The 15,292-nt window shown below is 50.7% G+C and overlaps 6 protein-coding genes across 6 annotated transcripts; 2 read left to right on the plus strand and 4 right to left on the minus strand.

Moving 5' to 3' along the window:
• Nucleotides 1-2,449: 2,449 nt before the first annotated feature.
• On the plus strand, nt 2,450-4,690 carry N7518_002081 (putative topoisomerase family protein TRF4; the record flags this gene model as incomplete). Its single annotated transcript, XM_057183009.1, has 3 exons — nt 2,450-3,207; nt 3,260-3,950; nt 4,007-4,690. 3 exons carry the CDS (start codon nt 2,450-2,452, stop codon nt 4,688-4,690), a joined length of 2,133 nt encoding a protein of 710 aa, XP_057044459.1.
• A 950-nt stretch (nt 4,691-5,640) lies between these two features.
• On the minus strand, nt 5,641-7,059 carry N7518_002082 (D-arabinose 1-dehydrogenase (NAD(P)(+)) ARA2; the record flags this gene model as incomplete). Its single annotated transcript, XM_057183010.1, has 1 exon — nt 5,641-7,059. The coding sequence occupies one exon, from the start codon at nt 7,057-7,059 to the stop codon at nt 5,641-5,643; it is 1,419 nt and encodes a 472-aa protein (XP_057044460.1).
• Nucleotides 7,060-7,866: 807 nt separating this feature from the next.
• On the minus strand, nt 7,867-8,334 carry N7518_002083 (import motor complex subunit PAM16; the record flags this gene model as incomplete). The annotated part of the gene is made up of 2 exons (XM_057183011.1): nt 7,867-8,271; nt 8,332-8,334. 2 exons carry the CDS (start codon nt 8,332-8,334, stop codon nt 7,867-7,869), a joined length of 408 nt encoding a protein of 135 aa, XP_057044461.1.
• Nucleotides 8,335-8,778: 444 nt separating this feature from the next.
• N7518_002084 (PEX28-32 family peroxisomal membrane protein) lies at nt 8,779-10,578 on the plus strand (the record flags this gene model as incomplete). The annotated part of the gene is made up of 2 exons (XM_057183012.1): nt 8,779-10,005; nt 10,060-10,578. 2 exons carry the CDS (start codon nt 8,779-8,781, stop codon nt 10,576-10,578), a joined length of 1,746 nt encoding a protein of 581 aa, XP_057044462.1.
• Nucleotides 10,579-10,989: 411 nt separating this feature from the next.
• Nucleotides 10,990-12,513, minus strand: N7518_002085 (transcriptional regulator family TF; the record flags this gene model as incomplete). Its single annotated transcript, XM_057183013.1, has 1 exon — nt 10,990-12,513. One exon carries the CDS (start codon nt 12,511-12,513, stop codon nt 10,990-10,992), a length of 1,524 nt encoding a protein of 507 aa, XP_057044463.1.
• A 757-nt stretch (nt 12,514-13,270) lies between these two features.
• On the minus strand, nt 13,271-15,225 carry N7518_002086 (Zn(II)2Cys6 transcription factor; the record flags this gene model as incomplete). Its single annotated transcript, XM_057183014.1, has 4 exons — nt 13,271-13,853; nt 13,922-14,128; nt 14,189-15,001; nt 15,056-15,225. 4 exons carry the CDS (start codon nt 15,223-15,225, stop codon nt 13,271-13,273), a joined length of 1,773 nt encoding a protein of 590 aa, XP_057044464.1.
• Between the last annotated feature and the right edge of the window lie 67 nt (nt 15,226-15,292).

A 15,292-nucleotide genomic window follows, 5' to 3' on the forward strand; every position in this document is an offset into this window, starting at 1 on the left:
GGATGATCAAGGCGATAGGATGATCCCTCGGTGGACTATGCGGTTGGTTTGGAAATAATGCCTGATATTATGTCAGGGTTCGTATCAAACAAGATTCCCGTGGCTCGTACAGCTCCTTCCTCCGTAAGGGTATGTGTCCTCCTCCCAGGCTATATTTCTTTATCGATATGGATGATTTGATCTGAGTTATGTACTGAGATATTCCTCAGAGGCTATGTATGTCGTCAAAATACGGTAGCTGTCCTTAGTTTTCTCCACTTAGGAGGCTGTTCGGGTATCTAGGTATGTCGGACAGGCCGTTTAGCTCCCAAGGTTGATCTAAATGACCCAAGTTTAGGATCTGATGCCCACAAGGTCCTTGATTTACAAAGAATAAAAGTGGTCGAGCAGCCGCATGTCATTCACTATGGAGTTATGCCATGACACGCATCCCTGAGGAACACAACCGGGAGCTACCCAACCCAAGAATCCTCCGTCTCATTTCGACTTCCGTCCTCATATTCCTTGAAAGGTTCGAACCATCATGCCCATATGGGTGATTTATTTCTTCTGAACGGGGGTCGGATCAGCTAGACGTCATGGAAGGAGGAATGAGGGCATATCACGTACAGGGCAGTTGCAGGCGCCGGCAGGGCACTGGCAAGAGGAGCCGCAGCTGCATCCGTGGTCGCCTATCATAGTGGTCAGCATTGGAGAAAAAAAATTTGTGTGAAGTACGATGAGTGACAACCCCGCTATGACCCCACCATTTCGGAGATCAGGCCAAGGCAAAGCGCGGTTCTTCACGGATTTGTGAAATGACATATAGCATGGAATATGAAAGTGCTTACTCATTTTGTATGTTTGGGGTGGTAAAAACTGGTGAAGCTTTTGGAGTTGTGTTGGTTGTAAAGGCGAGGTGGGGAAGAGAAGGGAAGAAGGATGGGGCCGGGACCTTATATACTCGTGACTTTCCGGGATACGTCGAGTCTGAGGGTCAGACACTTGAGTGAATTCTCATTCGCATCTCGATCCACGTTACACTTGAGGGCATATTTCTGTCCCCGCTTACGCACATAGCCAACGCATTGCTTTCGAGAGAGTTTGTGATCAGATTATTCCCTCAAACCATGACTACTACTCCTATCGCTTGCATCTGCGGAAGCGTATCTTTATCTATCCAGTTGGACTCTGTCACCGACAATTCTAAACTCCAATTATGCCATTGCAACCGCTGTCGGCTGGTGACTGGGCAGTTATCTTCATCGTATTATCTCCTCCAGCATGAACCACCCAATCTAGATGGCCTCCAGGAATACCAACAGTCCGACCACGTGAGCCGCTTTTTCTGTAAGACATGCGGTGCCCACGTCTTCGCTCGTATGCACGCTGGGGGACAGTTTCTAGTTGCCTCAGGTTTGTTGGCAAAGAACATTCCATTGGTCCGAGCGGTTGAGCACTGGCAAAGCAGCGATACTGGTGACGGTGGACTCAGCGCACTGCTTCCTGGAACGGAGTCTACTGTCACAGGTTGCAAATTACATACTTCAACAAATATCGAAAGCCCTAGCCGAGAATCCACAAACCCAGCAGAATATATATCAACCAGCCAGCATTTGCGGGCACGTTGCCTCTGTGGAGGGGTTGAGTATTATATCACCAAGCCCGATGCATCCTCCTTACAAGCCTCGTCGCCATGGCCAGATCTCCTGGTTCCATACTACACCGGGTCTGGGGCAAATCCTGGCGATATCAAATGGTGGTTGCGAAGTGGTGGTACAAAATATCTTGCAGGAACCTGTGTCTGCATCAGTTGTCGACTGAGCAGTGGATTTCCCATCCAGACCTGGGCATTTGTTCCCAAATCCAACATCTTTAATGCAGACGGTTCACCACTTATGTTCAATGTAGGGACCATGCAGCGGCATGGAAGTTCACCTGGGGTATACAGGGAATTCTGCAGCCGCTGTGGGGCTACTGCCTTTTGGCATTGTGATGAACGACCACTGCTAATTGATGTGAGTGTGGGCTTGCTTCAGGCACATGGTGCTAGAGCTGAGGACTGGTTAGAATGGGTAACAAATCGTATAAGCTTTGCTGAGATAGCAGTGCAACATGATTTGATTCATATTCTAGAGGAGGGCCTCGCGATACATTCAAAGCAGAAGTAGAGTCAATAGCTGGACAATAACCTATGAATGCCATCTAAGCAACCGTCTTCACCTAGGTAGTCACAAAGAAGGGAGGTTATAGGTATGCTTCGAGAAGGCGGTGATACATGCGGTCGGGCAATTATGTCCTGTTGGCCTGTTTCCTTGTCTGTACACGTGGAAGGTGCGACCAACTCCGTCACCGCCTTCCCTCTGCCTGACTTTTTCGGATATCTTTTTTCGCGCGTCGAAACTCGAAACACCTGATTCTCTTTCCTCCACGCGTCTGCATTTTTGCTGCTTAACTGCAGCTGTTCAAAATGCCAATGCCTTCAGTTGCTCCATTCCAGTTTAAAGGAAATTCTAATTATCGTGGCTCGCGTCCTAATCCACGACATGAGTTCACTTTCCGGTACCAGAAGCCCGCCACGTCGGACCGACCATTGTTGTCTTCGAAGAGGGAAAGCACACCGGAACGGCTTGAGGGCGAGAATAAGCCTGAACTCAAATTTGCCGAACTTTCTACTTTGAGCGACAGCGAAGAGGCAGAAATGGACATGTCTGATGACGATGCCGAGCGACCACGCAAGAGACGTGCGCTAGGTGTCGATGGGTCCCAAGATACCGTTCCGGCACCTGCTGCCCCCAAATGGTCGAACCCCGATCCCTACACTGTGCTACCTCCTCCGGCCGAAACTACAAACAAGAGGGTGGATGTTGTCAAGCTGATTCGCAAGGCGAGACTTGAAGTTGTCGCAAAGACGGACGAGACGGATGCAGTCAAGCAGAACTCAGACTTCATTTCTCTCGGCATGGATTTCGAACCAGAAGTTTCTCAGAGCAACGCTCCTGAAAACGCCCCCAGAGGGCCAAAGGCTCAGGAAGGTCTAGATCCCGCCATTACGAGTCGGAAGCGAACCCGTGACGATGAGCTCAAAGGATTTTCCCGAAAGACTGGAAAGCCTGCCAGCAGGTTCAACTACGATGGTTCCGTTATTGATCAATGGAAACCACTTTCCCAAGAGACAGGCACGCCTTGGTTCGAGGGCACCCCAGCATCCTTGCACGTGGGAACCCAGTCAGTACTACCCTTTGCGCTCTTTCTCTTTTCTCTCTAACATCTAAGCTAGGCTGCATAATGAGATTCTCAGCTTCTATCACTGGGCCAAGCCACAGGAATTCGAACACATCGTCCGTGCAGATCTTGTCAATCGATTGGAGACTGCATTCCAACAACGATACCACAACGTTTCAATCCGGGCCTTTGGCTCTTTTGCCTCGGGTCTCTATCTCCCCACGGCTGATATCGATCTGGTGCTGCTTTCTCACACGTTCTTACGCACGGGGGTTCGCACATTCGGGGAGAGGAAGGGTCAAATTTACGCGTTTTCGGCTTTCCTCAAGAGTACAAATCTGGCCGTTCCTAACTCGATCGAATGCATTGCGTCCGCCCGGGTACCGATTCTCAAGTACGTGGACAAGCTGACCGGATTACGAGTGGATTTGTCTTTCGACAATGACAGTGGCTTGATTGCCAACGAGACATTCCAGAAATGGAAAACCCAATATCCTATGATGCCAGTTCTCCTGGCCGTGATTAAGCAGTTCTTGTTGATCCGCGGCCTCAATGAAGTCCCGACCGGTGGAATAGGAGGTTTCGCTATCACTTGCTTGGTGACGAATATTCTCCAGCATCTGCCCCAGGGCCATATGCAGCCTAACCTAGGAACCATCTTGCTTGATTTCTTGAATTTCTACGGGAAGCAATTCTCTTATACCACGATAGCAGTCCGGATGGACCCTCCAGGCTATTTCACCAAGGTAAGTGGATTTTGGTTCGCATTACTGTTGACTAGCCAGCTGATAATGTCAAACAGCAATACTTCGGCCACCCCGATCGTCTCACAATCGAAGACCCCAACAACCGAGATAACGACATCTCAGGTGGCACGAAGGAAATTGGGTTGATCTTGCGAGCATTTTCTAATGCCCATACTGCCCTGAAGAATCGCATGGAATATCTAGCACTTGTCCAAGGATCGAACAAGAGCATTCTTGAACCCATCATTGCGGCGAACTTTGATGAATATGTCGAGCAACGCTTCCAACTCCGTCAGGTGTTCATGGCAGAGGATAGGTTTGCTCGATACAGGAAGTCTTCGCCTCCGCCTCCGCCGCCGGGATCCCCTCCTGCTAATGGAGCATCCCCTCCTCCCCCTCCTACCGACGGAGCCCCCTCTTCTTTGCCGGCGCCCCAAGCTCGCAAACCTGCTAAAAGGCTCAAGGCAAAGTTGAAGGGCACAAAATCGGAGCCAGAAGATATTTCTTCGGATGACGCACCCGGGCCCGAAGCAAAGTCTGCCAAAGCTCGGAAGGGTGAGACAAGACGTCAGTTGTGTCAGGAGCGTGCGGCCAGACTCAAACGCCTGAGGCCCGACCTCAAGAAACTTCCCAATACCCTCAGCCTCCGCCAAGCTCGCCGCCATGCAGGCTACGAGACCGATGAGCAGATGAATGCGGACTTGGATCGCAGAGAGCAGAAACTTCTCGTCTCGGCATAAATTTGAGTCTCCACTTCCACGCCCGCAACGACTTTCTTTTGGTTTCTGTTTGTATGCTTTATTTTGTATGATGATACCCCTTACTTCGAATGGTTTGGTGATTTGCACGGGGAAGAGAGGAGGGATGTCAGTGGCGGTATGGTGGGGACGGTGATATGTTTGTGTGTGCTTTGGCAAACCTGTATGCTTATTCTTCTCGTTGGCAAAAAGCGCAGCCAATGACCGTGGAAATTGAGAATGAGCATTCTTCTTTGGGCCTGAGACGAAAAAAGTACTTACTATTTAGGATTCTCTCCCGCACTTCGACCTCGCCAGATTCTGTTGACTTGTCCCTCGGTTGCAATTGATTAGAGCTGTCTTGATGTTGAATTCAGTTTTCGATCTTATTTGATTGAGAACTAGTTTGAATATGGATAAGCCTTGACAATCTCAAACCCTGGATGCCCTTGTTTCATCATCTATTCGAGTCGATCCGGCGCCCCAAACGTCTAATGTTCTCTCGGGTTTCCCTCGACGAGTAACTAGTTCTTGCAGTTCTTCGGTCCCTACATGGGATGCTGTTAGTGATTTCAATGAAACCCCCCCCGATGATTATGGATTCGCGCCCAACGTGGATCTATGTTTGTCGGCGTTTATCTTTCTTGCTTTTCCCTTTGCCCTCTCCTTCCCATGCCTTCCTTCTCACCCAGAAAGCGCTAGATGCGACTTCTTGGAGAGGAATAGAGCATCAGGAGCTACCGGGCTTGGGAGCGCAGGAGCGCAGGTCGAACTTGCCTTTTTGCAATCGGAAGGTGGGCCCATCCCACGTGTTGCCGAGTTCCTTCGTGCCTGCAACTTGTCGTCTTTACCTAGAACTATGGAATTACATATTGGAGTTACGAGGAAACATTGGGAGACGCCGTAATGGCTGTATCTCGATGCATTGCATTCATCGGGTTCTGTCTCTGATCCTATGCAAGCTGCTTTTCCACGTCTGACGGTGGTGTCAGCATAGGATCCGCCTCAATAGCGGTATCGGATATAGAGAGAGATGGCTTCCGTCCACTTCTCTCCTCGGCCTCGATCCTCTGCACAGCAGCAATATGCTCTTCGGATAACGAATTCACAAAGTCTGGCGATGGACTGGCCCAGACATAATCAACCCACTCTGTACCTAAGATATCTTGAATTTCTCGTGCCAGCTGCAAGATATGAACTCCACGCGTATGAGACCAAGCACGGTCCGTGATAAGGTCCTGCTGGGGCGTGAGTATACTCGACGCCGTGGGAACATCACCCGCCGGGACCTCCAAGCTAGGAGTAAACGGTCCAGGCGATTTCAACTTAGCATCGAAATACGAGGCGTCGTCATCCTCATTCAAATTCTCGAGCCCATCGACGATACTGTGCCACACGCGCAATGTCTCCTCCAGCTCAGCAATATTACTAACGCCCATAACACTGACGCCCAGCCTTCTCCCCGTGCCTAAATTAGCTACAGACAAGAACCCGGGATCAGCGTCCGCAGCCCGAGCAAGCGGCGCACCGAGACCGCCAGCCCGCGCACCAACACGCAGCCACGCCTCCAGCGCAAACCGAATCGCAACAACTTCAAGCTTCTCTCCGTGGCGCGTAGCACAATCCGCGGCACTACGGATAGCCTTCCGCAGGGCTTCAGGGGCGGGATGGAAATCGCCCATTGAGCCAATAGGCACACCGTCACGACGAAGCAATCCCATCCCCAGCGGCGATGCGTTCGGAACGACATCAACGCCAGCAGCGAGTAGCCTGGGTAGGGCATGCGAGTGCAGCCGCGTATTCTGCAGAGTGAAGTTGGCGTACGACATAACGATATCGAGCGGCTCGCCCGTTTCACGGAGAATCGTCTCTGCCAGATCGCTGAGCGTGTCGACCGGGTAGCCAGAGATACCGACGTAGTGTATTACCCCTTCTTCATCGCGGAGACGGCGCAGCTCCTGCACCGCCACGACAACTTCCGCAGCCGTCACGAACTCCACGTCGTGGCAGTATACTACGTCCAGGTAGTCTGTGTGTAGGCGTTGTAGGCTGCGTCGCACGCTGTGTCTGATCCATTGAGGCGAGTAGTCGAATGAGGAGCCGGCTATGCGCCCGACTTTTGTGAGGAGGTGGTATGTCTCCCGTGGGAAGTTGGTTTGCACGGTTTCTGTTGCGAGGGCGCGGCCGAGGAGTTCTTCTGCGGGGCCGTAATAGGGGGATGTGTCGAAGGCGCGCACACCGCGCGATAATGCGCGCTGGACGAGCTCTGTTGTTGGAAGCGCGTAAGGGTCGGCGTTATATTGGGAGTTGAAAGTTGCGGTGCCCATTATCAGCGGTGGCAGCGCCGCGGACAGTGGGGTGGAGGGGCGCATGGTGTGGGTTGGGAGGCCAATTTCGTCAATGCTAAGGGGCTGGCTATGGAGGTTTGGGTATTGAAGATTGGTTAACTGGTGAGAGTCTTTTCAAATGGTAAGTGTATCGCCTATATTTTCTCCAAAAAAAAAGGAACTCCCCGTCGGCTCCGCTTCGGATGGCGCAATGGCGGGGGATTCTCCCCGAATCGGGACATGTGGCCACGATCCGATCGATCGGCTTTGTGTTACATCTTCTCTTTCGAAGGTTTCGATTGCGTGGATTGAATGTCCCCTTGATAGAAGTAGGCAGTGACAACGTGAAGATGTTTCTGGTAACGCGGCGGTGGCAAAAAGGGACAAAAAAGTCAATATAGATCCCGACAAATACGATGCATATATATGAATAAACAAGTCTAGATCGGACATTACACACAAGTTAATGCAAGTATATAGCTATTGTACATGAATCCTTTCCGAGTGAGAGTGGAGAAAAGGTCAACGGAACGCGGCGCATCACAAATGATATACATAGACCGAAAGGTCGATGAGAAGGTCGGATATGAACAATTCCATACCCGACCGGAGATGACGCCCGAGGAAATCCGGGGGCCATCGTAAAACATCACAGAGAAAGACCCCAATCTAGAAAATCAAGGCGTCTTTCTCTAACAACCCAAACGCCATGCTATGCCAAAAATCGAAAGACGAGCAGATTGAAAACAAAGAAGCCGGTTGGGACCGGAGGCTTCTCTCGCAGGAAGTGTATATGTGCTCGTAGAAAAGCCGGAGGCCCGGGGAACCGGAGAACAGCGCTTATTGTTGTGTTCAATTATCCTTGTAGACCTTGGGGTTCCATCCTTCCTTCAGTTCCTTGTCGTGCGCGGCTTTGCGCTCAGCCTCGCGGAACTCCATTTCCAGACGCTCGCGTGCACGCAGAATCTTGCTTTGCAGGTAGAAACTGCCACCTTTCTCGGGATTGTTCGTATCGAACAGTTTCTTGAACCGAGTCATGACATATTCGAGGTCGTGTTCGCCGGACGCCGGGGGCTTGACGTTCAGGATTTTGCAGGCTTCATCGATAGTCACGCTCGAGGTGGTGCTGGATTTTCCGGCTGCCTTTTGCTGCCCAGCGTATTTTCCGGACGCCTGGGCTTGTTTGTAGGCTTCGGCGAAGGCGCGGCCGAAGACCCGGGCTCCGGTCACGACAACTTGAGAGACGATGCGGTGAGCCTAGTAGTTTGTTAGATTTAATTTCAGGAATGGGAAAAATAATGAGATCAATGAACATACCATTGAGAAAGTGCCGTAGAGGAGGCGATCGCGATGTTATAGGTTGAAGGAGGAAAGATGAGAAGGGGAAAATTTCGGCTGCGGGTTTTAGCGTCCGGAGCTCCAGGCACGGGCATGAGTATAAGGAACGGTAGTATAGCTAGCGAGGTCATTCTAATTCAAGATTGAAGATAAATTATGAAGTATTTCTTATTTACTATCATCTACATAGACATCCATTCTAAAAATATTAAAAATTAGAACAAAAAATAGAAATCAAACTCCTTCACACCGTATACCGAGAGTCACATGTCCACAAGTTCGATCTCCCCGCAGATCTTCTTAGACCGAACATGATCCTCACTCATCCTAGACGATGAGCTCATTGTCACTCTATGACCTGTCCATAATTGGATGGCAGCTTTAGGTATGCTATTTGATCATACCTATACTTAAACACGGCCCCTGATGAAAAAGAAAACAGACAACCTTCCGTGGATAGACTCCATGTCGCCCTCATCGAACGCCCAAGATCATGGCCAGTCGGACTCTCAACCGCCGACGGTCGCTGCCTTCTCTCCGTCGACTATTACCGGCTCGGCTCTGACCTCACGCCAGCGCTCCAGTGTCATCGTACATCGCAAATCACCTCTCCTAGTGGCCACACCGCCAGCTATCACTCGAGCCTTGGCCTACTCGCACCCGTTCATACTTCCTCTAAATAAATTTGTTGGTATCCTGACATGGACTTCTGGAGACCCGTGGCAGAGTTTTCTGCTGGTATCAACCTTTTGGACTATCGTGCTATATGGCGATACTATCATTCTTTGGGCAGGACCGATCCTGGTCGTGGTCACGTTGATCCTCGGCATGTATGGACGTCGTTACTCGCCTCTGTCGTCAACTGCATCAACAGGCGAAAAGCACAAGACCAAAGTTGCCCCAGATAGCTCACTGCGTCATCAGAAGAGTCTTGATGAAATCGTTGAAACCCTCCGTATCTTCACAACCAGATGCAATATTCTCCTCGAACCTCTACTCGACCTCACCGACTTCCTATCCACCCAACGTACTCCCACATCGGCGACTACAAAACCTGCGCTGACAGCTCTGTTCATCCGTATCCTCTTAGTCACCCCTGTCTGGATCGGTCTGACTCTACCTCCATTCTACATACTCACCACACGCCGCGTCGTTATGACCGTCGGCACTATTGTTTTGACCTACCATTCCCGACCCGCCAGGGTGTCGCGTGTCATTTTGTGGCGGTCTAGAGCCGTGCGTCGGCTCTGTGCCGCAGCTACGGGCCTCTCCGTCACCGATACCCCGAGCAGTCCACAAAAGGCCCCAGCTCAAGCCGAAGGCGAAAAGCAAGGCTTAAACATTTCAACGCGGCGGCGTGGAAACAACGCCGGTGTGCGGTTCACGTTTGTTGTCTATGAGAATCAGCGCCGCTGGCTGGGTATCGGGTGGACTTACTCGTTGTTCCCCGCAGAACGTGATGCCTGGACAGACGAACACATGAACGCAGTGAATCCCAAAGATTCTTTCGAGTTACCAGAAGTTCAAACAGGGGATGCCAAATGGCGCTGGGTGGAGGGAAGTGAATGGCGCATCGAAGGAGCGGACAACTTCAATGGAAAATCGGACTCGAAGGGGTCAACTGGCGAAGGATGGATCTACTATGATAACAAGGTTGGTGCTTTCTCTCTATAGATCTTTTTGTATTGTCTTCTAACGGAACCTTAGTGGAATGACGGTCGCCGCGGTCAAGACGGATGGGATCGCTATACCCGTCGACGCAAGTGGTACCGTGACGCTGAATTGGCGGACCTATCACCTCAAGACACCCAGAGTTCCTCCGCAGAAACCACCTCCGGGCTCACGCGGGCCCTCGAAAAGGAGAAAGAACAGAAGAACGACGACAACGCCGACGCACAAAGCATCGCGCCATCCACCTCCTCCAAATCTCAACGTCGGCGCTGGTTCAGCGGTACCTATGACAAGGAAATGACTTCCCCTAGCGGGCCGCCCGCTGACAGTGGGCGTGCAAATGCCTCGCGACCCATCAGCATCAAAAATGCCCGTAAATTGTCTCATGCCCGCGAAGGAAGTGTGACAACTAGTGATAGCGCCAGTTTGCGCGAGAAGGAGATAGCGAATTCGCAAGATCATCTCGACCGGTGGTCAACTCGAGCTGCGGGCGGGACGGAGAGGGCCGAAAGGGAATGGGGGCTTAGCGATGAGGTGAACATGGGGTTGAGTTGATCGTGCGTTCTACACTCATGTATGCCATCATCCTTGCTCGAATTCCGCCATTTTCTATCTAAAGCATGGCCTTATATATCCTTATATATTCTTATTGTTCTTTGAGCGTAAACGGCGGAATTGTGAATTGCCTTTTCAAGTTATATCTTTTTGCCCCAATACGTAAACGGTAATGGACGGAGGACGGAGTAGAGGTGAGGCTATCGCAAGGCTTATAGGGGCAGTGGACGGTCAAAATTTCACATTCCCCCAGATTCAAGGTGTGAAACGAGGGCAAGACCACTCATTTAGTATAATTAATGCAAGATATGTACATCTTGTCTAATATTAACAGGATTCAGGAATAGAGGCACCTCCAAGATCCACGTCCGGGTCTGTTGCAAATTCCAACTCAAGAGCAAAAAACCATGTTCAGATCGCATAACGGAATTCTGAGTTCTCACGGTCTGTTAGGTCCAAAAACTCGTGGTTCTCCGGAACGACGTAAGCATCACCCAATGCCTCCCTCTCCTTGTCGCGTCGGTGATTCTCCCGTTGCGATATCCACCAGATAATGCACAAGTCGAGCGTGACGATGAAATACAGGATGCAGATAGAGATCTTGGCCGGCAAATACCCTGGGGCATCTTTGGCTTGGAAGGTCTGTGGCGAGATGATGTTGCCGACAGTATAGGCGATCGTCTGGATACAGGACACGGTGATCTTCTTGGTTGAGCCAGCCACATTGGTACTGGTGAGCCCAAGAATCGTCGTCCATCCGAGTGGAATGCCTCCGGTGAGGTAGTATCCCACAAGGGCCGGCACCCTGTTAGTTGTCGCCATTAAAAGCGACCCCACGATTCCCACGATATGGGCTACGATGCACCAGAACAGTCGTCGCTGTGTCTTCATTGCCAGATAGGTCAGGCCAATCAGAACGACCACCTCATAAGCACCCAGGGGTGTTACAAGCAGGAGACTTTCCGTTTTCGAGAAGCCCATGCCCGTTACCATGATATTTCCGAAACTCGTGGCAATGGAATTCGGCACATTTGCCGCCATGACCCAGAAGGCATAGAGCCAGGTGTGCGGGTCGGTAAGGGCTTCGTAAAACTGGGCTTTTTTGAAGACATTGCTTCCGATGCCCTGTCCGTTACCCCGAAGACGCTCCGCGTGCATTGCCTTTTCTTCCGGGGACAAAAAGCCTGCCGTTAGAGGGGAATCAGGCAGGAGGAAGAAGAAGGAGATGCCGGTCACCACGGTCAGCAGGCCCAAGATCAGGAAAATGACCTGCCAACCTCGCAGAGACGCGCTTGGATCCCCACCGATGTGCGTTGCTACGCCGTATGCGACGTAGCCGCCGAACATCTGCGCAAATCCACACATGGAGAACCACAGGCCAACGCGGAAGGCCTGTTCCTCCTTCCGGTACCACTGCGAGGTGAAGACTACCCAGGCAGGTATGATGGCGGCTTCTGCGGCGCCCAGAAGCGTGCGACAGACCATCAGAGAGGCGAATGACTTGCATGCGGCCATGCAGGCCAGGATGGTGCCCCAGATGGTCACGTTGACGGCGACGTATTTTGCCAGGGGGAATGATTGCATCACGCGCATTGTAGGGAAGGCGAACGCCAGCTGACCGAAAAAGAAGATACTCGACACCCAGTTGAACTGGTTGCCCTTGAGGTTCGTTGACTCGCGCATCCCCGTGACACTGGCATAGCTGATGGCGATTTTGTCCAGATACTGGAGGAAGTAGACGATGCAGATCAGTGGCATGATATACATATCGATCTTACGCAACAGTCGTCCAGTTGCTGCAGGATCGAGAACGCTCGGCGAACCGCCTTCCAGTAACTGCAGTGCTCCATCGCCTGATGTAGACTTGACACGGGGGGTTTTTTCCTCGAGTTTGGGCGAGACGCTCTCTGCTGGGGAAATTGTTAGAGCGGTCATCCTGACTGTAGTAGCGATGATATCCTCCGAGTGGGAATCCACAGAAGAGACTTACGTTTGCTTAAGTACCTCGTAACGGCTGGGGGTTTGGCCACCAATATTGATGGGCTAGCACGCCATCACCCTGCGAGCTGTCACAATAAATCTTAACAGTTGCGATTTTTGGGTCGTAAGTCGTTTTCTTGGCCATAGTGGGTACTCGCAAGCGAGGATAATTTATCTCAACCGGAGCCCGAGCTTGACCGGTGTCAACCCCAGCGATATAGCAGGTTGACTTATGGAGTAAGAGAATTCAAAATTAAATATCGTAGCATCTCACCAGGTTGATATAACCCAATAAGCATTCTAAAAGGAAATGCTTAGTAAACAATATCATTAACAGGATCCGTTACACGTGGGAGTCATCTGATCCCCGGTTACCCACTACGGGTAGGGTCGGATATCCCCGGTTCCCACACTGTAACGATCGGGTACCTTTTGTATAGCCGATCTATACAAAAGGTACATAAACACAGCATAACATTCTCAACCATGGAGCCCTCAAGGTGTATACATATAGCTATGGATACATGTGCATGTAAGGGTTTAGTTGAACTACATGTACTCCTAAGATTGGATATAGATATTAAAAACATACTTGATATATATTTCTTAACAATCAGATAGATATTCGTATCATTCATCCCAACATAAACCTCTATCCCTAGCTCAATAAATATAGATACAGGAAGAGTGCAATCTAAACGGCCGTGACTATCTATGCAAGAATCAACTCCCACCCCAGTTCCTCCACAATATCTAACCAATGCACATTTCTCTGCCGACCAATCCCAGTAAACCGAGCATCAGAATTAGCATCCTGTCTCGCCCACAATATCCCCAATAAATCCTTTGCACGCCTCACATTCCCAATCCCAAAGTTATCCTGTAGCTTGCCCAATGAACGAAGCACAACCTCCCTGTCCGCTACATCATCACTCTCACACCCGCAGATAAAGATAGGGAACGTGAGGGCCGAGTACTCGCAGTGGTCACCCAGCGGGAAGGTTTCAATACGGCCAAGACAGCGGTAGACGGCGACGTTTTTCGGCGTGGAGATGGGAGGAATCCAGTCTTGTGCTGACAGAGGTGGGACCTCCTCTAGCTGGGTGTTGACAATGGTACCAAGACTGGCAGCGGGAGGGGTATTAATGCGCTCCATGATCGAGTGGAGATAGACAAATCCTGCGTCACGGAAGCATTCAGCTACAAGTTGAAGCCGAGTTAAGGTTGCTGTTGGTGTTCCTTGGGGGATTATGTAGGGAATTGAGGTGTGAGACCAGGCGAGGAGGGATTCGTTTCTGAGATGGGATGTTAGTGCAAATTTTCGACTGGGCCATTTCTTCTGTAACTAGAGAGAGAGACAAACATGGATGCAACACTGAGTCGAAGAGCCAACGTATCAGCTTGGAGAGAAGGCAGCTCTGCAATACGGGCACATAAGTTGAGGAGTTCCTCTGTATACCCAATGTATATATCCAATTTTGGGATGCCGATATCACTGTCGACAAAAATATCCGTAGCAGTGATACAATTGCGGTTGCTGATCCTGCCCATGTTATAGGCATATACGAATCTAGAGGTTGATATATTATATTAGCGTTCGATAATGTACCTTGCAGGGTGTCACACATACAGTCCGCGAAGGAACTCGGCTGCATCTCGATCCATTGAAGCGAATCCACCGCGTGAAACGATCAGACGTTGCAATGCATTGAGATGAACAACCCACTGCTTAACGCTACCACGCACGATCTCATATTTGCACAATAGACCGACTGCTAGCATGGCATCGTCAGGGAACACCTCCACTGAACACTTGTCGAGTGCTGTGCGGAGTCCATTGAGCGTTCCACTATAGTATTTGAGTGCAGCCGTATGTGCTCCAAGCCCTTGGGAGCGATTTGCTAGATGAAGAGCAGAGATGGCACATACAGCCTTCATCAGCAGAGGTGACGACATTGCCCTGGGGATCAACATCGACCGAAGGGGATTATCATGGCTTTCTAGATTTGCTATCAGTCGAGATCCCTGCTCCATGTGATATTGGAGGAAGTGAGTCTCATGTGTTGAGAGATGACTGATATATCCTTGAAGCTGTGGGATCACTGCGACAGAACTATGCAAATCTATAATCGGGCTAGGACTGTATTCTTCCGCATCTTCAATCGAACTGGTAGCTTCCTCAAACGAGATATACTCCCCAGGAGAAAATGGAACGGACCAGCTCATGGAAGTCCCCGGCCCAGGGGATAAACGAGTCTCAAGCCATGCATCCGATGATGGGGACGGTGCAGGCGAAGGGAACTGAGATGGCGAGGACGCACTGAGCCGTCGGCGCTTTGAAGTTTCCGTCTGCAAGAATACCTGCGCCGATGGACTTAGTGGCTCCACCCATATAGAGCCGTAGCCCTCGCATGTCCGGCCTTGCTTGAGACAATTATTGCAACTGACTAAATCAGTTACGTAACTCTAAATCAAATTCTAACTAACTAGCACGCACCTTGGTTTGGTCTTATCACAGGCCTTGCGCCTCTTCTTGCAGGTTATGCATCCCGAGCGAGTCCATGCCGTGCCAGATTGCCGTTTCCTACCCTTTTTCGGGGCGGAAGTGGGTTGGCCGGGTGTGAAGGAAGACGATTGCGCCGAGCTATTCACAGGAAAGGCATTCATAGTGTCAAGGGGCGCCTGGGGGATATGGAGATGCTCTAACAAGTACTAGTGACAGCATGCTTATCGC

Source organism: Penicillium psychrosexuale (genome assembly GCF_028828465.1).
Source record: "Penicillium psychrosexuale strain IBT 29551 chromosome Unknown utg000002l, whole genome shotgun sequence".
NCBI classification, from domain to species: domain Eukaryota; kingdom Fungi; phylum Ascomycota; class Eurotiomycetes; order Eurotiales; family Aspergillaceae; genus Penicillium; species Penicillium psychrosexuale.